Source organism: Ovis aries, chromosome 3 (genome assembly GCF_016772045.2).
Source record: "Ovis aries strain OAR_USU_Benz2616 breed Rambouillet chromosome 3, ARS-UI_Ramb_v3.0, whole genome shotgun sequence".
Lineage (NCBI taxonomy): Eukaryota > Metazoa > Chordata > Mammalia > Artiodactyla > Bovidae > Ovis > Ovis aries.
The window spans coordinates 162,057,903-162,078,735 of NC_056056.1; the positions used below are offsets into that span (position 1 = coordinate 162,057,903).

A 20,833-nucleotide genomic window follows, 5' to 3' on the forward strand; every position below is an offset into this window, starting at 1 on the left:
GCCCCCGCATCCCACCCCTTCCCCGGACCCGGCCCACAGAACAGAAGGGGCGCGGCATAGAGTTGCATATTTTACTTTATTTTTATTAAATTAAAAGCTACAGTCTGGCGGCGATTCCAGAACGGGATAAGGAGGCTCCTTATAGGGGGCAGAGAAGAGAGGGAGAAAGACTGACAGAGACAGAGACACAGGAGAGAAAGGACAAGTCTAAGGGTGAAGGGGGAATTGATTCTGAAGAACACACGCAGCCGGCTCCAGGGGTGCTCACAGCAGCCTGATCCCTCTCCCTGCACAGAAGTTCAGCAGTGGAGCAGTGTGTGGGGGTGGGAGGTTCAAGAGACCCTCCCTTCCCACCCAGGTCCTCTCTCAGCAGAGTCACTGGAGCACAGCACATACCAGAAAAAGCCAAGGGCAATGGAGGGGGCAGGGCGGCTGGGATTATGTACACGCGGAGGAGGGGAGCAGAGCCTGGGACAGCGCCTTTGCCAGAAGGGAGTGGCTCACACTGCACTGAAGCACTCGGCCAGTGGGGGGCTGGGGAAGGGATAGCCCCTCCCTCTGCAAACTCTTTCCCTGGTCAGACAGTCCCCTACTGGAGTGGTGAGGGGGGCAGAGGGAGAGAGAACAGAGGCTTCCGTTGGGTCCTACTGGAGAACAGCAGGGGCTTCCCGAAGGGGCTGTCCTTCAGTCATCTGTGATGCCCTTGGCTCTCAGCTCCTCCTGCACCCGGGTCAGGTAGGTGGGGTCCGGGTACCCAAACCTGGGAGCAAAGAGATATGAGGGTCAAGGTTAGCCCCTCAGGCTTACTCACATTACCCCCATTCTCACCCTCATTCTGGTGCCCCACTCTAGCCCCTCCCCACCTTCCTTAAGGTTATCCAAACCCAAGATAACTGAGCCCAATTCTGCTGATATTTGTAGGTTAAGCTAGGCACATCAGGACCAGGATGATTATAGGAGACACTGGGATGGACAAGACGGTTGAATAGTTTGGGGGTGGTCCTCTCCAGTGAGGAGGCTCCCAAAGAGAAGGGGTTCCCTCCGTTGAAATGGGGAGAAGGGGTAGAGCCAAGAGAAGGGAAGAAGGAATGTCGCACAGCTGTGGTCCCCCTGTGCAGCTGGTCTTGTGGTGGATGTCGTTCCAAGTGATGACATTCGGTCTCCCTGTGGTCATGGAGGTGCCAATAGTGAAGGTGAGACGCTGGTCAAACGCCTTGCGGAACAGGGTCAGCACCTTGTTGCCCTCGGGGCAGTCCGGGAGGTAGGCCACCCGAGTAGTGCCAGGATACCGAACTCCTGGGTTTGGGTGTTCAGCCTGGGGGAATGGGGAGGCAGAATGAGCAGCTGTGCATCTTAAGGCCCATGGAGGGTCGTGGTGGCCAGCCTTCTGGCTGTGCACTCCCAGCTAATGCTGCTGGGGCAGTGACAGCCTTCCACGGAAGGACCAGCTCTAGGGTCTGGGCACCAGAAGCCTGTTTCCAGACAAAATTCTCATCATTCAGAGGTTCTTTCTGCTCTCCCAATCCCGCAAACAACAAACGATTCTTGAAACTGACGGGAGGTAAGCTGGGCCTTACTCTCCAGATAACTCAGCAGAAATGTGAAGACAGAATCATTTATTTTTCAGCTTTCCCTTCTCCACCTGAAAGTACTCCCAGTGCATTTTCCACTGTCTAACCTGTTCCATTTTTGAATTTCTCTCCTTCAGAGCTCCCTCATCTTTCTGCAAACCAGAACTGGACATTACTCTTTGTCAAGCAGGAAAAGACACCTGTAGGCTCTTGACCACTACTGTTTTAACCTTTGACTGTCAACAAAATTTTCTGTCTCATAAATCTGAAATGGAGTTAACACTCCCAGCACTGTTGAGGGGAGGTCTGACTTTTCCCACTGTGCTGGTCTGCACCTGAGCCGCCATCCTCACAGGCTTCACCTCTGCTGACAATAGCTGTCAACATCCAAGTTCATCAAGGAAACAGAATTCGATTCCTTTCTTTCATACCTGATTTTCATGGGTGCCTTGGGGTCGTGGGGATGGAAAAGCTAGGCTTCAAGGGGGCCTCTTGCTCCAGGGCACTGAGCTGAGCGGGAAGGCATCCCAGGAGACAGCACGACTATATCACATCTAACAACCATACTCCCCTCGCACCCAGTTTTCCTAAATCAGAGAACAATCAGAGAACAAGGAGCCTGGGGAAACCAAAGGGTAAGGGCAGCCACAGTCTTCTTACCCCCTGGACACCGGGCGGGAAGACGTACTGGATGACGATGGTGCCGTACTTCTCATAGCTGGGTAGTAGGAGTGTGGCATCCTTAGAGACCAGCATCCGCCCGTTCTGGGGCTGGTTGCCCACCAGCTGCCCATAGAAACGGCCACACATGGGGCAGGCCTTCTTCACCTGCAGGGCCCGGGTAATGCAGCCCTCGCAGAACGAGTGCCGGCACTTCTCCAACGTCTTGGCATTCTGGATCTCTCCCAGACAGATGGGGCAGGTGCTCTCCTGCTCTTCTGTCTCTTCTCGAAGGCGGGGAGGAAGAGGAGGGGGTAGCGGAGGAGGAGGTGGGGGAAGCCCCCGGGCCCCTGGGGGCAGAAGTGGGGCTGCTCGGAGAGGGGGTGGGCCTGGGCGGTGCAGCTCAGGGTGCTCCCCTCCACCCCCCAAAGCCAGGCAGCCCATAAGCTCCCCCTGCCTCTGAGCTTTCTTGAGCTCTTTCTCTGCCTCCTTGAGCAGCCCCTTGAGAGCCTTCCTGGCCAGATAGAGCCCATTGGGAGGAGCTGGGGGAGGGCCCTGAGGGGAAAGCTGGAGAACATAGATGTCAGAAGTCTCGCCGTCTATGAGAATGGACACGTGGTGCTCCTCCCGAAGCCGGGCCAGCCGGGCAGGGGTCTCCTTGCTCAGGAAGTCCCACACAGGCTTGGAGACAGTCACTTTGTTCTTGCAATTGCCTCCACAGGCTGCCATTCTGGACAGGACGAACGACACTGCCCCCAGGGTAAAAGGGACTCAGGGTGGGGGGGTCCCCATTTCACAGATATCAGTGCCTCCTACTTCCCATTCCTTTCCGGTCTATATTACCTCTACTCTCTCAGAGCCCAACCCCCATCTCCTCCCCCAAGTTCACGTTCTAGTTCCTCCCATCTTTCAAACTCCAGCACCCTCTGAAGAGCAAGAAAGCTGCTCTAACTTTATTATCATCTAAGGTAAGCATCAGTCTTGGTTCTACACTCCTCCCTAGAGCACAGAAGCATCCTGGCCCTCCCCAACTCTGGACTGGGTTCTGTAAAAGGAAAGGAGATTTCAACCCTCCTTTTTGCTCACTTTGATCCTGAAGAGCTTAGAATTGGCATGCAGGCGCGCGCTCTGTCCCCACTCCCTACTTGTAGGTTGTGTGACCTGGTGGGTGGAAAGGAAAAGGAGTGGAAAACCCCTTCTCCCATTTCCACATGCCCCCACCCAGCAGCCCACAAGACAGACAGAACCTGGGGGTAAATCTCCTGGGAATGGGATTACTAGGAACATGGAATGAAGGAAACCAATTTAAGGGTGAAAGTTGAAGTTTCCATGAAAGGCAGATACCTGGAAAGCCCATGGACGGTGACAGCAGAATTCCCTCTGTTTCCACATTCAGCTGACCAGGACTAGGGGAGGGAGGGGGGGAGGGAGGGAGGAGGGGTTAGGATGACAAATATTACCCTTTCCCCCAGTCAGCCCAGAAGCAAACAAAAACTCCTCCATTTCCTCTCCCTGTCTTTTGCAGAATTTCATCCTCAGCCTCTGGCCAAGTTCCTAAAGAAGGAACTTCAACATGCTAACTTTCCTCTTCCTCAGCTCTGGGCTCTTAAGAAACCTAGGGACACAGATTAGAGAAGTCTGGAAGGGAAAAGCCCACACACAGAGAGGTCTGTTTTGCCACCTCCCTCAGATCACAAGGACAAGAATATCTCCTTTGCTCCCCAGCTTCTCGCCCTGCTCCACATTTTGCCAATAATTCAGCTCCTAGTGCTAGGGTGCCTTCCTTGAGTGTTAACCCAGTCCCTTCTGCTGGAGTCTGTTTGGAATGCGGACCAAGTGGCAGAAGCCCCTGTAATAACGAAGTTCTCGCTGTCACCTTTTAAACCCAGCACACAAAATCCAGGCCTGCCAGCAACCTAGGCTGCATTTCAGGAGGGGTGGAGCTCACACAGGGGATCCGCTGGAGCACCCTGATATTCTCCACCACCACCACCCCCTCCCTGCCCCAGTCTTGCTGTGTTCAGCTACAGAGCTATCCCTACAACACCTCCAAATGCGGCCCAAATAGAAAGAAGGGCCATTAGTGTGACCTCAATTCCTTGACTGATCCAAAAGGGAGCAGCTCTCCGTTTGTGCCTCCTTCCCAGTCCCCTCAAGGCCAGATGCACCTCAAGATTCATAAAGCGAAATCGGAACCCTAGAGCCTCGGCTCTTTCGGTCCATCCAGGTGGAACACCCCCTCCCCATCAGAGTGAAGCCAGGACCTAGGTGTCCTTTGCTCCGAGTCCTGCTGGCACAGAAATGGGAGGCGGGGCCACAGTTTTTGCTGGGTCCGACTCCTCTGGGGCAGCCCAGGCCGGACACGGGGCCAGTCCCTCCCGCTCGAGAGGGGCCGGCGGACAGGGGCAGCCAGGAAGGGCCAGGGTCCCTGGGGGCATCACGGAGGCATCTCCACCCCTCCCCCCCACGACCTCCTGCCAGACGCGACCCGGAACCAACTCCCCGCATCCCAGGCTCGGCAAAGCCCCGGCAGCCCCACCACTGGGTGGGGATGCATGTCGGCCGGATAGCGGGCCCCAGAACCCCCAAATGGAGGCCAAGGCTGGAGGGTAACAGACGGAGGATCGGCGGGGCCGGGCCCGGACCCCCGGGGTCGCGCGCAGGAGAAGGAGACCGAGGACCGGGCGCAGGGGAAGCGGGAGGGCGCGCGGGGGGTGCGAGAAGGGTCCGGGGGGCGCGCGGTGGGTGTGGGGGGCGCCGGGCTCACCTACCTCTCGTCAGCGCCGCCATTGCCGGTCACATGACTGAGGCTGTTGCTGGGATGACGGTCTGGGCCTTAGCAACAAGGGCGGGGGTGGGGGGAGACCCCGAGAAGGTGTGGGGGGGGGAGAGTTTGCAGGGGGTGCAGACTGAGGAAAAGGGAATGAAGGAGGATGGCTCCCCCTTCCCCCTCCCAGGTGATAATCACCGTTTCCTTTGACCCCCTTCCATCCACAAGCCCCTGCCTTCCGCCCCAAAACAGAAATGGAGGCGCCGTCCCAATCTTTGGAGGCGGGGGTGGTGTCGTGGAGCCCAGGGTAGGAGGGTAAATCCCTTAGAGACGCTACCCTTCTCGCTTTCCCCTCCGGAGAGGGGCCCTCTCTCCCTGTTCTTTGCCAGCCAGCTGCGTGGCAGCTTCTGGAAGCTGGTGGCAGATGGGTGGGTGAGGAATGTTGGTTTAGGTAGGTGGGGAAGAGGGGGCAATTTCTCTGTGATCCTTTTTCTAGAAAGGCCTTTGAGGAATAGGAGGTAGGAAGAAGAGTCATAGTAAAAAGCATTGGTTCTAAAAAATAAATCCAGGACTAAGACGTTTCCCTTCTTTATTGCTTGCCTTTTCCTAGATTGTTACCTTCTGTCAAACCTGCTCTCAGCTGGGTATTGATCTCTGATTTTTCTCTTTACACTGAGGCTGGTGCAGAATAAGTGAATACATTCTATCCAAAAAAAATGCCTTGGAGTGATGGTATCAAGTCTATAGTTGAAATAGTTAAAAACTCACAAATCGAGGAGGGAGGGCTGGGGGTAGGGACCGACCCTCTTATGCTTCCCACATCAGAGCCAGCAGTCTCCGCACCCAGTCCAACTCACTTCCCTGGGGCCACATCAAGCCAGGTTTTTCCAACGGTCAGAAGACCTCCTTGGCCAAACAGTACTGGATAGATTTCTCACACTGGCAACAACCTCTGCTGATCCACCCACTTTCTTCACTCCCTCTCCAGGCTGGATGGCTGGTCACTTCCTTCTTTACTTTCCCAGGATCCTGATGTACTCTTTCTGTCCTCCACACAAAGGACATCTTTCCCAGGAAGCCTGGGGAAATACTGGATTCCTTCTGCTTTAGCTCACGTGTGCTTGGTGCTGTTAAGACTCGCTCACCTTTAGAGATGTGTGATCTAGCCCAGAACCCTGGGGAAAGGGGTGGAGGGGGGTCACGTCACCTCAATTGTCCCTGACCCCCCTGTACCTGACTCCCGCAAAACTGGGGAATGTCTTCCATTCCCATGCACACTCCTGGCCACCTTTTAAGCTCACAGCCATCTATCTTGAAACCCACGTCCTTAGGGACCCAACACCTTAAAGATCAGTTCTTTACATGTCACTGCACCCCTAAGCCCAGGCTTCCAAAAAAGAGGAGTGGGGGAGAAAAAGAATTTCTGTGAAGAAATTTGAATTCAATAATTTATTTTCCTTATAGTGACAGCAATGGGAGTAAATACACGAGATCTTTTTATTAATAAAACAAAAAAGATGAAAAACAGAAGCAACAAATGAAAACCATAATGCTTATGATACATCAGCCAGAAATGGGTCAGAAAACCCAGTTCTAAACAAAGTTGCTGGTGTCATGGAGTTTTATTGCATTCAACAAGGGAAAGGTAGACGGTGGAATGAAAAAGACCCATGAGGCTCCTGACAGGAAAATTTTATAGGGGCTCCAATCCTCAACCGGGGACTCCTCTTGTTACTTCCTTTGGAGAAGACGGAGGGGCAGGAAGAATTCTCCTTTATGACCTCATGACTTCTTATGAGACAGATCAGTCCAGGCAGATACAGAGCTGAGAGTCTTTGTATTCCTAGAGGCCACTTGCTGGTGCCCCATCTTTGTGTTCCAGAGAAATGCAGAAGCCTCAGGGGAGATGCAGAATCACAAGATGAATGGCTGCCTGAGGCCCAAAGGCATTGCGGGGAAGGGAACTATCCCAGCTCATCAGGGTCCATTGCATTCTGAGAATATCATGCATCAGCTCAACTCTCTTTGGAGGGGGCTGGGTGACTGAGTTATGGCTCTGACTCCTCTCTGGGGGTGGAGAGTGAAGATGACAAAGAGGGCCATCTGTCCCCTGAGAGACACAGTAGCAGTTAAGATGGACAGAAAAGAACAGAATAACAACTCCAACTGGGAAAAGGTTTGAGAAGGGGCAGGGGAGGAAGTATGCTAGGGGCATACTTCCGAGGAGTGGAGGAGGCATCCCCATGTGAGACTTCCATTCTCTAGAGATGATGAGGGTTAACCCAAGTAGAGGTATTCCCTTCTGCTGGGACTAAAACCTCCGGGAAGGCTAGACATGAAGAAAGGAAATTTAACACAGGGAGTGAACCTTACACCCTTGGCTCATCTGTCCAGCCTCCAGAACTGACCACACCCCCACGGAAGGGTTCTGGCCCTAGGAGGGATGTGAGGTCCTGGTGAAGAGCAGCAGCAGTCAAACAGCTTCACCCAAGATTCAACACTATGGCCATCTCTAGTGGGGGTAGGTGGAGTGAGGGAAGAGATCAGAGTAGTCCCCCTCAACAGAGACCTCCAATTCCCTAAATAATCACAGGAGTCCTCATAGGTCCCACCTCTGCAAGCTGCCAGCCCACCAACCACTCTCCACCCCACCTGGGTAAGACTGGCCATATCCCAGTGTATGTGTGCATGCTGGCACCCACATCTGTAGTGTCTTGAAAATCTTCCATCCCAGGGCCTATTGGGAAGGAAGCATGCCACAACGAGTTCTATAAAGTTATCAGCAAAATTCAGATACTCTTAGCTCATCCCACACAGCAAAGTGCATCCAGAGTAAGTTGCTTGAGCCAGGTCCATCTGTCCAGTCAGGTCTTGAAGATGGCCAACAACCCCCTTCCCCCAGCTCCTCCTCTGTTATGGAAACAACAGGACATTTTACAAAGATCAAGGCACTTGGGAGAGAGTCAACAGTAAACACTCTAATGAAGCAAGCAATTTGGTGGGGAAGGGAAAGAGGGAAGGGAGAGAAGGGAAGGAAGGGGAGGGAAAACAATGAATCGGTATTTCTGAGGGCCAGGAAGAGCCTACTCAACAAGATGGAGTTATTTGGATGGGAGGAGCCTGTAGCCTGAAGTTAGCAAAAGAGGAAGAGAAGTTAGTGGCCAGAACATCCACAGTTTCCCCATGCCTCTCAGGCCCCCACCACCTGAAACATAGGGCAGCAGTCACCATGAAGTCAGGCAGTCTCCTAGGCAAAGATGTTGGTAATAAAATCCAGGAATCGCTTAGCATACTGCTCAGGGTGGACAGTAGAGATCTCTGCCCCTGCCTGTGAGAGGAAGGTGTGGAACAGGGTGTCAGTCCCCACAGCCCTCCCCTGCTCCCTGCCCTCCCCTTCTTCCCACTCCCAAACATTTCCATACCCAGCCCTTCATCCTTCTGCCACCCCACTGCTCTGGCACAAGAGGCTCTTGAATAGTCAAGACAGGAAAGGAAAGGCTTCAGGGAACCCTCACCCCATGCTTGACAGTTTTGGCTGCGTGAGCTGCTTTCTTCTTGGCATCATACTGTGTCAGGATGTCAATGAGGCCCATGAAATATACCTCCTTCTGAGGGGCCCCTGGGGAGAGAGACCAGCGATGAAGACCAAGTATAGCTCCAATTCCCTCCCCCCAGGAACCAGTCAGATTTCTTCTGAGAAGCTAACCAGGCTCTCCATCCACCACCCTGGTCTCTGTCCCCCAGGGACTACCCTCCCTGCCCTTAAAATTTCCAGACTCTCTCTCACCCTCAGCACTCCGGATGGCGTAGACATCGATGAAGGATTCAAACTCTCCAGGGCCCAAGGGCCGGTGGGAATGGATGTAGCCGCCGATACCCTCAGGGGAAGTGCCATAGGAGCCCACCGGAGCAGGAGGTCCAGTAAGGCCACAGTCCCCATCCCCCTCCGACTCCTCCTCCCGCACTGGCCCGTCCTCCTCCGGCTCAGAGCCCCGTGTGATGTCGTGGATGCCCAGGAGGAGGCTGTAGTCCATGATCTTCAGCTGCACTAGGAACTGAGACCCCACTGGCAGGTCAGAAGCCCCAGGTGTCTCTCTCCATTCCCATGTACCACCCTTATACCTCCCTCTCTGACTATCCAGGGCCCTCCTGGGGAAAGGAAGTGTAAAAACGGAGAGTTGGGAGCATACCATTGCCCTTTATTGCCTAAATGTCCTGGTATCTCAGATCAGTGTTTTTTAAAGAATTCTTTTAAGATCATTCTTTCAGTTCATACCAGCCACCCCCTCCAAAGGTAACCTCTAGAAGGTTTTCATGAAAGTGAAAGTTGCTCAGTCTTGTCCAACTGTTGGGGCTCCACAGACTATACAGTCCATGGAATTCTCTAGGCCACAATACTGGAGTGGGTAGCCCATTCCCTGGAGAAGGCAATGGCACCCCACTCCAGTACTCTTGCCTGGAAAATCCCATGGGCGGAGGAGCCTGGTAGGCTGCAGTCCATGGGGTTGCTAAGAGTCGGACATGACTGAGCGACTTCACTTTCACTTTTTACTTTCATGCACTGGAGAAGGAAATGGCAACCCACTCCGGTGTTCTTGCCTGGAGATTCCCAGGGACGGCGGAGCCTGGTGGGCTGCTGTCTATGGGGTCGCAGAGTCGCATATGACTGAAGCGACTAAGCAGCAGCAGCAGCCTGTTCCCTTCTCCAGGGGACCTTCTCAACCCAGGGATTGAACCCAGGTCTCCCACATTGCAGGTGGATTCTTTACCAGCTGAGCCACAAGGGAAGCCCAAGAATACTGGAGTGGGTAGCCTATCCCTTCTCCAGCAGATCTTCCCAACCTAGGAATCAAACCAGGGTCTTCTGCTTGCAGGCAGATTCTTTATCAACTGAGCTATCAGGGAAGCCCAAATCCCCTATAAGCAGAGAGCCCCAAGGGAAGGGGATGAGTTCCCTCATATTGTAAATGGATAGCTGCCCAGGGGGAAGCAAAAAAGAGAAGCAATGTCATTTCCCAGGGCACCCCAATCATCACCTCCACATCTCTCTTTAGCTTCTCTAGAAAGATTTTCTTCTCCTCTTCACCAATATAAACTTTCTGGTTCTTGTTGAGAAAGTCCATATCCTTAAGGGTGGGCAGTTCCTTAACCTGAGAACAGGTAAAGGGACATCCTGGGAATACAGTCCTCCCCTACCATCTCAGCCAGTGAACCCTGCTCCATGTAGGGCTCAGTCTCGCGCTCTGGGGCCCCTGGGGGAGAGGTTTACCACCCCTCTCACCTGACTTTACACTGGGAGGCTGCCCAGAGTCTGTTCTTACCTCCAGTGGTGCCCCCAGACTTAGTCACTGCAGCTGTATCCCAAATCACACCCCACTACTTTCTACCTAGGGTTTTCAGTTCACGTATTCCATTCTGACTTTTCTTTCTTCTTCTTAAACAAAGACAGCTGGCTTGAATGAAAGCTCAGAATGGGAGGTGGTCGGTGAGCATTTTGCTCTTGAAGTCTGGCATTTTCACCCATTCCCAAACCCAAGACAGTGACAAAAAGGTCCTTCCCACTGCCCCTTCCAAAAAGTCCCTGGATCAGGAAAAGTTTACATTTATCTTCTTTTTTGGTGGTTTAAGAAAAGAATTAATATCCAAAGATCCCTACCTCTATATCCTAAGAAGGTCACTTTCACCTGCCCTCCCTCACCCTTCACACCCTGTCATCTAGAATTATATCACCTTCTCCTTATCGCTGGCTTCCCGGGACACTAGGGAGCCCTGTGGAGAGATCCAAAGACCAAGTCAGCAAAGGCGCTAAAGCAACAGTCGGAACCTACCTCCTAAGACAAGTCCTCAAACCCACAGCCTTCTTTCCTTTAAAATGAATCATCCAGTGCCCTCCCTGGCCTTTCCCCCTGCTCAGGCCATCAGGCGCCTCCCCTTCGGCACTCGCCTCCTCTCCTTACCTTGAGGTCATACTTCCTGTGCACAGGAAGACGGTGGCTAAACATGTTGCGCATCACGAGCATGTAGCTGTCTTCATTGTCCACGCTAACCCGGTACATCCCCAGGAACTGGGGCAGCAATGTGTTGCCATGACACTTCACAATATACTGGGGTAGGAGGGAGGGAGGAGGCAGGAGAGATGAACAGCTCAGGGATGGGAATTCAAATGCTCCTATTCCATAGGGAGCCAGAAAACTTCACATAGACAGGTTATAGAAGCTCAGAAGTGGTGTGGGGCTTTCTGAAGAAGCCCCAGGTTATCCATGCAGTTTCTGAATCCTCATCTCCTCTGATTTATCCCAGATGTATAATATCTCTTAAAGTGCCTTCTCTCCTTTGATCTTTATCATTCTTTGAGATGGGGAAGGTAGGTGCTGTTATCCTTGTTTTTGACCCTCTTTATTCATAGAACCAAGAACAAAAATTACATCAACGGAATGATTTTACCTAGGCTAATATTTCTTGGTTGGCTAGATTCCCACAATAAAAACGTTTACATGATGGCCTATAGTTTGGATTCCTAAAAAAATCCCCTTTTAAGTGCTACCATCTGTGTTGCTGCCTTGCTCTTCATAGCCAACCTTCTCAGAAAATTAGTCAGCTATCAGTCCATTTTCTCTCATTCATACCTCAAACCAATGAAATCAGATTATACGCTCATTTCTCCTCAGAAATTTCTCTACTCTCCACTGCCTCAAATCCCTCAGTTACCAACTCAAACAGGCATCTTGTCATTGTCATATTTCAACTGGCTGGTACTTGATACTACTGACCAGCCTGAGCTCCCATCACACCACTCCTGTCTGTCCACAAATCCTACGTGGAATGAAGTAGGGCATAAATCATTAAAAGCATCCGATAGCTCCAGCCAAGAAGACCCAAATGTGGTGCTGGCCCTTGGGGCTTCAGCCTCAGCCTCACCGGTCACATGAGGGTAGGAGCTCTCTAGATCTGTCCCCTGGCAGGGACTTCTGGGGCAGTGCTGGGGACCGAGGCCTGGGGGAAGGAGGGAAAAAACAACCACAACAGAGTCTCTGGGCAGCAGTGACCATGTGGCCTTACTTGGTCCCCATCTCCCCTCCTCTTTTCCTTCCTTGGGGTTGTGGTTGTGGGTTTAGAGCACCTGGGTAGTCTAGTAACTGGGATGAGCAGAAGAAAAGGTTTTTGCTCCTTTAAACCTGATGGGGAAAGCCACTGTATTTGGAAAATGCTGTATATGTTGGGGACTGCCTGTATTTGGAAGATTTATTAAATCTTAGTATCCTATTCTCAACCTCCAAGGTGTATTGATAAATTACTAGTCTGTATTTTTTAAAGCTTAAAACTTTTTTTATGTGCATTTCACGTCAACTTTTTTATAGAGCTATATCAAAAACAACAAACCTGACCTCACATCACAGTGTACCTTGGAGAGGAGCATTCTGTTATTTCTACAAGGCAGGAATTAGTGGAGCTGTTGAATTAAACTTGGCAATCACGTTTAAAAAAAAAAAAAGCATCCCTTAGCCTCTTTTATGGACTCTACTTGCCCAAGGTTCTGTCCTCAACCTTATTTCACTCTACATTTCCATAATCTTATCTATATTCATGGTGTTAAGTACCATCTGCTGCTGCTGCTGTTGCTTCAGTTGTGTCCGACTCTGTGCGATCCCACAGACGGCAGCCCACCAGGCTCCCCCGTCCCTGGGATTCTCCAGGCAAGAACACTGGAGTGGGTTGCCATTTCCTTCTCCAATGCATGAAAGTGAAAAGTGAAAGTGAAGTCGCTCAGTCGTGTCCTACTCTTAGAGACCCTGCAGACTGCAGCCTACCAGGCTCCTCTGTCCATGGGATTTTCCAGGCAAGAGTACTGGAGTGGGGTGCCATTGCCTTCTCCTAAGTACCATCTACTCACCTGTAACTCTGAAATCTAGACTAGAAAGAAATCTAAAATTAGAAAGAGATCTGATTCTTTCTCCCGAATTGCATACCCTAACCACTCACAGGACATCTGTATCCCAATGAACTGTAGAAACCAGAAACTCAACATGCCTAAATCAGAACTGTCTTCCTCCAAAGACCTGTTTCTTTTCCTGCTTCCCAACTGGGCAGGAATTCCCAGGACTTTGGAGCCCCTTTGCCTTAATTCCTGCAGTTCTCCCAAAGGTCTTCCTTTCCACCTCCACTACCATCACCCTTCCAGGCCCGCGTCATTTCTCACCTGGACTGTAACACTTACCTCCTCACTGGTACCTCCACTCTCAGTGCTTCCCCTCTATAATCCATTCTGACACAGGGCTATTTCTAAATGATATATACATCACTCCCCCGCAAACAACCTTTCAGGATAAAACCCAAACTCTCTGTGTGGCTTATAAAGCCCTCACCACCTGGCTCCTGCCTAACTGTCCTTCTACAATACCTCATCCTGGTCACGTTGAATTTCTTGCAGTTCCGCAACATCAAGCTCATTCATGGCTCTGTGCCTTTACAAGTGCTGCTTTCCTTTGCCTAGAGTGCTCTCTTTCATCATGTCCAATGCCTGGTCCCTACCAGTCATGCATGAATCAACTCCTAGGATACTCCCTCTAAAAACTCTCCTTGAGCCTACCAGGTGCACCTCTTGCCCCGGCTGAGCTGGGATGCTCTTCCTCTACCCACCCAGAGCATTCCCTACATATCTCCACTGCCTGCACACATCGTGCTGTGTGTTTAACTAATGCTAACTTACCAGTCTCTGCCATTAGAACAAGAGATCCTCAACGGCCACGGCCATTTCATTTACCTCTTTCTTTACTGTCTGACATAGGACCTAATAACAACAGACATGGGTTAGCTGTTGAATAACCCAAAACACTTTTGTTTTTGCTAGTACTCTTGCCTGGAAAATCTCATGGGCGGAGGAGCCTGGTAGGCTGCACTCCATGGGGTCGCTAAGAGTCAGACATGACTGAGCGACTTCACTTTCACTTTTTACTTTCATGCATTGGAGAAGGAAATGGCAACCCACTCCAGTGTTCTTGCCTGGAGAATCCCAGGGACGGGGAGCCTGGTGGGTTTCCATCTATGGGGTCGCACAGAGTCAGACACGACTGAAGTGACTTAGCAGCAGCAGCAGCAGCATTGATTTGGATGAGATTTTCCTTCAGTAGAAAGATATTCAGGTCTTTTTTATTCCCAAAATATTCCAGAAACTTCATATTCCAAATTCATCTGCTCAGACAGAATAGCTTCCCTAATCTCTCTTAGGGCTGGTTATGATCATGGCTTCTTCCCTCCAATCTATCCCAATCTATACTCACTGTGGTTTTCTCCCCAAACTGCATTTATTCCTGATGGTACATTTGATGTTGGCACTTTGTCTAATTCTAAGTTAGTCTGAAATTTATACTTTGCTATTCACGTATCCTTTTTGTATCTATCAATTCACAGCGGCTTTAGATTAGAAGCACCAAATGAGAAGGAACATGTCTAAACTCTTATTTAATCAAACACAAATAGGTATGCGAAGCCTCTCTTTTTGAAATGCATTGTTTTTCAAAAAAAATGATGTTGAGTGCTATAGGCTATAGGGAGGAAGAGGGACAGGAAGTCTCCCAGGTGCTCTGAAGCTGAGCTACGAGTAGGGAGGGAACGGGAAGAATGAGGCTGAGAGAGGTCTGACCTGGTGGTAGTTGGACAGGTTGCTATGCATGTCAGCAATGTCCTCACTGGATACTTCTTTGATGACCAGAGTCCGATCATAGGAGATAAGGAAGCGACCATCACTGCCTTCACTTTCAGTTGGGGGACTTCGGGTAAGAGATACCTAGGGACACAGAAGGGGCTAGGAGCTCTTTTCCTCCCCCTTTATATATAGATGCATAGGACAGTGGTCAACTGAACACATCTGAAAGTAGATAAAACCTTGGCGTGAGAGGATGAAAACAAGTTCTAAATCCAGTGTCCATATATAGACTGAATGAAATGAGCAGCAAAATTTTTAATGCATCTACATTTCTCCCCAAGGACAGGCTTTATACCTTTCTTCAGATTTTTGAAGATGCCTGACCACAAGATATTAATGACCACAAAAAGGTAAAGAATACCTGTGAAGGTCCTCATTTCTCCAAACATTACTGTCCCGATTCCCCTTGTTAGGGAGAAAGGCCTACCCTTTCCCCAAAATGGACACTCACCAAGTAATCCTGGTCATCAATACCAAATCGATCACGCAGGTTCCTGAAGACTTGGGGACAATATTCCTTGAACTTGAAATGACTGGGCAGATTTTCCCTGCAACAGGGGTTTTCAAGATAAGAAAACAAAGTAACAATATTATCTTACATTTATAACGGGCTTGACAGTTTATAAAACACCTTCACACATATTATCTTATTTGATTCTCACAGAAGCCATATGAGGTCTTTTATAAGTGTGCTATTCTCGTTTTATAGAAACGGAGACTGGCTTAGGGTGGCTGAGTGACCTGCTTAAACCACATGACTGGTAAGTGGCTTAAGTAGAGCCAGGATCTACTGCCCATCCAAACAGCAGCATTTCCCAAATCTCAAGAAAGTCAGAGACATCCTTAAATCAGCAATAGGTTTTGAATGGTACCTTCTGATACTAGGAGGGCTTATAGGATTGAGATATTTCTTTCGGGGAGTACCTCTCGGAAGCTGATGGTAATGACAACTAAATGTATTTACGCTGTGGAATTTTCAGCTAGAGGAGAGGCAAACTAGTACACATAGACAAGTGTGTAGGGAACACTGGAAATTATTTTAGTGGTTTCTTTAAAAAAAATACTGAATTTCTGCATTGGGAAGAAGTTTAAGCAATAAAACAAGAACTTGTAAGTTGCCTTCTAAATCTAAAACTTTCAACTCATTCAACCTTAACTCTTAAAATGATTTCTTCTCTTTTCTAGGAAGGCTGACAAGAGAAGAGCAGGGATTCCCACATACCTGTGGAAAAGGTGATTGTTGACCTTGATCTTGGAGCTAGCCTTAAAGTCATCTGGCAGCAGCATCACCGGGGGAGGCACCTGGCTGAGCTCATTGATCTGATCAGTCAGAATAAGAATGGGAAGGCAGTGAGGAGGAGTATGGAGAGCTACTTATATACTGTGTCTGGGAAAGAGTCAGAAAAGGGTCACTGGAAGGACTGCTGCTGAAGCTGAAGCTCCAATATTTTGGTCATCTGATGCAAACAGACGACTCATTGGAAAAGTCCCTCAGGCTGGGAAAGACTGAGGGCAGAGGGAGAAAAGGGCATCTGGGGCTAGATGGCATCACTGATGCAAAGAATATGAACATGGGCAAACTCTGGGAGATTATGGACAGGGAGGCCTGGCGTGCTGCAGTCCATGAGGTCGCAGAGTCAGACACAACTGGGCGACTAAACAACAACCACTTCATTCCTTTAAATACCCTGGTTACGCATATGCCTGACTAAGGTGAGTATATGCTGTCTTCTGCTGCCCAGTGAGGCCTGCAGCAAGCAACCCTCACACACGGCCCCTCACACTCCCACCCCCATGGAACTTCAGGCTCCCAACAGTCATTTTATATTAGGCAAACTCTGTAAGCAACTCTGGATTATTTTTAAAGCTGTGAGAAATTCTAGAAAAAAAAAAACCCAGCAGACTCAAGACATTCAAGACAAACAGTTCCATGCTCCACTGGAAACAAAACAAAAGATGTTTTCAAAGTACAGAGAGTTAATGGGACTCTGAGGGGTCAACAGCAGCAAGAACAAAATGTCCATATCCTGAAGGAGGCATCTTCTTACAAACAGGATCTGTTCTTCCAGACCACTCTGCCCCAGTTCTCTGAGTAGGTCCCCACCTGCCTGCATATAAGGTAAGAGAAAAATAGCTGATTTCTGAGGGAACGTGGGCAGGCAGAGGATATGAGCTCGTTTGTTCACTAAAGTAAAGCCAACCCACAGCCCAAAGCATGCAAGCACCACATGCTCTCCTCAGCCCCAAGAATCAGCAGTCTGCTAATATCAGAGTGGAGAGGGAGTTCCTGTACCAAGAAATGCTCAGGAGATGTGCTTTCTCCCCAGTGACTAATAAGGGTGCTGCGGTATCTTTGACGCAGTCTTAGCAGTCCACTTCTCACTTGACTCTAACCGCTGGTTTATATGAGCTCCCCACCTGGGCTGTGAGCTCTCCTAAGGACCAGTTCTCATCATCTACATCTCTCAAGCGACTAGCACAATGTCTGGCACACAGTGGTCCCCAAGTGTTTATTAACTGAATAAATGGATGCCTTACCTTTTCTTACTTGATCATTTAACAGAAATTCAGTCTAACCTAAATCCCATATGCTGCCATGAAAAACCAGCTCCTCTTATTCTCAGTAGAAAAAGATAGAACATATTCCTCCAGAAAAAAAAAGAAGCCACTAGAGATTTCCAGCCTAAAATTCAGCCTGAAATTCTTCATGGCCCCCTCCTCGCCACCTGCTGTTAAGCAGGCTGACTCATCACTAGGACATATGTTCAAGGAATTTCTCCATTCCAGACCCTTTAAGTAAATGTGTGCTGGCTGGAGGTGGGGTGTTGGGACTAAAGTAGACATATCTAGGGAAGCTGAGGCAGGTCTTCTGTGTAATTTCCCCAGTCTTTACCAAAGGAAAACCCTCCTTCTCAAGCTTCCCAAAGGGATGGATGGGAAGAGAGGAAGCCCTGCCTCCATTAGCTTTGCCCATACCAAGTGGTGTAGACTGAATACTCTCCGATAACACACTACCACCCAGGGACCTGGGGACCGCAAATGCAAAAGGGAGCTGATAGACCCCATATAACTTCCTAAGCCCCAAACTAAGAATGACAGAAACTGTATTCTTCCCCATCCCCTTCCATCTCCACAACACTATATGATAGCTATAATACAACACTCCATATGACTATAATGTTTCAAGGAAATTGAATTTTTAAAATTTTGGTGTCACATTCAAGATCACTGCACTCCTCCCACTCCAGCCATGAGAGAAGGGAGGGCAATGGCTGTGCTTTCTTCACTTGAGGTATCTTCAGGAACCAGAGATGCGCTGGCCTCTCTGGTCTCCTCCTGATTCCCAAGCCTACCCTCTACGCAGCCCCCTGATTCTAAAGTTCACCACCATAATGTCGACCAGAACTCCTGAGCCAACTCTTCATTCAAAGATGACCCTCAGTAACACCAAATTAACATTACTCCAGCCAGCAACAAGATGCAGGTAAGACCAAAGGCTTATACACATTAAGGGCTGACTGAGTGCAACCACTAGGCTCAGGGCAGGGTAGCCTCCCTGAAATGCTGTACCTCTGGAAGGGAAAGGGACATACAGGATTAGAAGATCCAGGAAGGCTGGAGCTTCCCCTCAGAGCCAAGGTTCCAAAGTCAAGGAAGGCGGCTGGAAAGCAAGGTGCAAAGGAGAGTAAACAAACAGTTACTTCCTTTCAGCTACTCTTCCCGCTCCCGTTCTACGTGCACTCTCTCACCGGAGACCTCACTGCCACCAATCTATTACAGTCTCTCCCCCTAAAGTCCTTCCAGATGGAGCCAGGTCCCGGCCGGGCTCCGCGGCCTGGGGCTGAAGCTGGAACTGACTGGGAGGAGGCAGGGAGCTGGATTTCATGCGAAGAAGGAAACAGAGTGGAGGAATAAAGGGCGGAGGAAGAGACAAAGCCTACGTTAAAAAAGAAAGAAAAAAGCTTTACAGCAAGAAGGTATGGTGCGGGAGACACCTGAGGGTAGGTGGGCAGGGACCGGGACAGCCTGATGGAAAAGTGGCAGCGCGATGGGCTCCGGAAGCGGGAGCCTGGGAACAGACACGCCCGGAGGAGCTGAGGGGTTAGGTCAGGGCCACAGCGGGGCCGGGGCAGGGTCTCACCGAGTGGGCTACGCCCCACAGGAACACGCCCACCAGCGGATCGGCCGCCCGGAACACCTTCACCTTCTGCTGCACGAAATGCTTCTTCTTGGTTTTGGAGGCGAAGCCGAAACCCGCGCCGGGGGCCGCTGTCGCCGCCGGTACAGCGGCCGGCGGGACCGAGGAGGACGCCATAGTCTCCCGGGAACCCGACCGAGTGGAAGCTTGAGCCGTCTGCGATGCGGGTTCCCGACCCCGGAAGCGGCGCTCACCTGCGCCTCCGTCACGTGACCGGAGGCTGGCCCGCTGGCGCGCGAGCAGGGCGGGGTAGGTTGACTCCGCCCCCTGGTGGTGGCCCGCGCGCCCCGACGCCTGCGCGGTGGGTGCGCTCACCTGACGATGGGGAGTCGCGCGGAAACCTTTTCCCTTGAGGGCTGCGAGCGGTCCGCGAAGCCCAGACCACTCATCCAGGCGTTGGGGTTGCTGCTTGGGCTAGACCGATTTAACGCTATGGTCGAGGGCTTCGTAGCTGTAAAGTGGCCGCTTTCCAGTTTTGCCCAGTTTCTAGCGATAACCTCGCGCCTGAGGCTAACCTGAAAGCGTTTGTTTGAGAAGTAGGAGATCCCTTAAGTGGGTTTTGTGCTTTTAGAAAGACCGCTCAGGCATCATTCTGGAGGATGACCAGAGGATTGCAAAAGTCTAGGCACGAGGTGAGACACTAAAACAGTGACTATTGGGATAGAAGGGGATGGCCTCTAAAGGTTCAGTTTGATGTTAAGTGTGTAAAATTCACAGTGGATGTGGGCTTTGAGGGAGAGGGAGACACTGAGAATGAATCCCGGGCTTTTGCCTAACAGTGTTTAGGGCACCTGAGGTCAGCAGGATATCTGGGCCCAGAGTTCAGCAGAATGATCTGGGCTGGGAATAGGAGTTTAATTTTTGTGAGGAATCTGTAGACATGAATGACAACTCCAAGGAAAGTCCAATGACTGAACCCTGGCATAGACCAGCATGTGAGAGGCTAGTGGGAGAAGACTGAGAAGGGGTGGCCAGAGAAATAAACAGGGCCAGGAGAGCAGGGTCACAAAAGCCAAGGGAGTTGAGTTGTCTTTGGCAACTAGGGGCTTTAATTTTTTTTCTTGCTTGGCTGTGTTATGCAGCATGAGGAATCTCAGTTCCCAGAAGGGGAATTGAACACATGCCCTCTGCAGTAGAAAGGCAGAGTCTTAACCACTGGACTATCAGGGCAGTCCCACAACTGGTGACCTTTGGAAAGCACTTTCAGCAGAACAAGAGCCAGATCAGGATGGGCTGAGGGATAAGTAGGAAGTGAGAAAGAGGGGAGGGAAAGCTTAAGACTTTTTCAGGAAATTTGGTTATGAGAAAACCTGGCAGGGAGTGCCTTATAGGGAAACACATGGTAAAAACACACTTTTTAGGGAGACCTCACCAAGGAGAAGAGTCAAATTCATTAAAATAGAAGTTAACAAATAAGATGCAAACTGCCCAAGACCGCATCACTTTTGTTTTTTCTATGGAGTCTTTGTAAGTACCTTAAGAAAGAAAATCTAGAAGGGCCTTGATTTAGCCCAGAGAAGGGAGATTTATCACTTGTCAGAAAGTAGAAACAAAAGGGATCTGTGTAGATGGAAGTGTGTAGGTGTGTGTGTTTGGGAGGGAGGGAATGAAGAATTTCACACTCCATCACCTTAATTTACGCTTTAAAACAGACATAGTTGTTGCCTAAGAGAGGCGAGTAAGAAAGGATTTAAGAGGGAGGGTTTAAACCAGTTGCTCTGGGAAGTGGGAGAGAAAACAGCAGAGATACACAGAATGTTAAGCCAGCACCAAGGTCCAGTTAGCTCTGTGGCTCTTTGTTTTTAACTGCCCCAGTGTTTTAGTTGTGGGGTTTTCTCTGTTCATCTCAGAAGCTTTTAAGTGAGACCAGGGACAACAGGTGGGGCTGTGCCCTGGAGTGGGGGGTTAGAAGGGGGACTGTGATGAACAAT

At 50.3% G+C, this 20,833-nt stretch overlaps 2 protein-coding genes across 8 annotated transcripts; both read right to left on the minus strand.

Moving 5' to 3' along the window:
- Positions 1 to 57: 57 nt before the first annotated feature.
- Positions 58 to 5,037, minus strand: DTX3 (deltex E3 ubiquitin ligase 3). Of its 5 annotated transcripts, none has more exons than XM_027967525.2 (6): positions 5,003 to 5,037; positions 3,576 to 3,637; positions 3,318 to 3,392; positions 2,232 to 2,961; positions 1,098 to 1,315; positions 58 to 760 (listed from the first exon to the last, which is right to left on the minus strand). In XM_027967525.2, the coding sequence occupies exons 3-6, from the start codon at positions 3,344 to 3,346 to the stop codon at positions 685 to 687; spliced, it is 1,053 nt and encodes a 350-aa protein (XP_027823326.1). In that variant the 5' UTR covers positions 3,347 to 3,392; positions 3,576 to 3,637; positions 5,003 to 5,037; the 3' UTR covers positions 58 to 684. The 5 variants fall into 5 exon arrangements, with proteins under 5 accessions (XP_027823326.1, XP_027823327.1, XP_060268883.1 ...); XM_027967526.2 differs by having other exon boundaries at positions 2,232 to 2,980; XM_027967527.2 differs by lacking the exon at positions 58 to 760 and adding an exon at positions 2,003 to 2,158 and having other exon boundaries at positions 1,205 to 1,315; positions 2,260 to 2,961.
- A 1,398-nt stretch (positions 5,038 to 6,435) lies between these two features.
- On the minus strand, positions 6,436 to 19,067 carry PIP4K2C (phosphatidylinositol-5-phosphate 4-kinase type 2 gamma). Of its 3 annotated transcripts, none has more exons than XM_004006533.6 (11): positions 18,846 to 19,067; positions 15,927 to 16,024; positions 15,156 to 15,252; positions 14,642 to 14,785; positions 10,959 to 11,105; positions 10,732 to 10,770; positions 10,038 to 10,151; positions 8,789 to 9,056; positions 8,517 to 8,620; positions 8,230 to 8,329; positions 6,436 to 7,911 (listed from the first exon to the last, which is right to left on the minus strand). In XM_004006533.6, the coding sequence occupies exons 1-10, from the start codon at positions 19,017 to 19,019 to the stop codon at positions 8,249 to 8,251; spliced, it is 1,266 nt and encodes a 421-aa protein (XP_004006582.2). In that variant the 5' UTR covers positions 19,020 to 19,067; the 3' UTR covers positions 6,436 to 7,911; positions 8,230 to 8,248. The 3 variants fall into 3 exon arrangements, with proteins under 3 accessions (XP_004006582.2, XP_012030053.2, XP_012030052.2); XM_012174663.5 differs by having other exon boundaries at positions 8,207 to 8,329; XM_012174662.5 differs by having other exon boundaries at positions 6,436 to 8,329.
- Positions 19,068 to 20,833: the final 1,766 nt, after the last annotated feature.

Excerpts from the sequence above, each read along its gene's own strand:
- DTX3 (XM_060412900.1), bottom strand. Across the intron at positions 1,316-2,231 it reads TCCCGCCCGGTGTCCAGGGG|GCTGAACACCCAAACCCAGG; the intron begins GTAAGAAGACTG and ends CCATTCCCCCAG.
- PIP4K2C (XM_004006533.6), bottom strand. The coding sequence starts at position 19,019 with ATGGCGTCCTCCTCGGTCCCGCCGGCCGCTGTACCGGCGGCGACAGCG. Across the intron at positions 16,025-18,845 it reads TGTGGGGCGTAGCCCACTCG|ATCAATGAGCTCAGCCAGGT; the intron begins GTGAGACCCTGC and ends CTGACTGATCAG. Across the intron at positions 9,057-10,037 it reads AGCTAAAGAGAGATGTGGAG|TTCCTAGTGCAGCTGAAGAT; the intron begins GTGATGATTGGG and ends GTGGGGTCTCAG.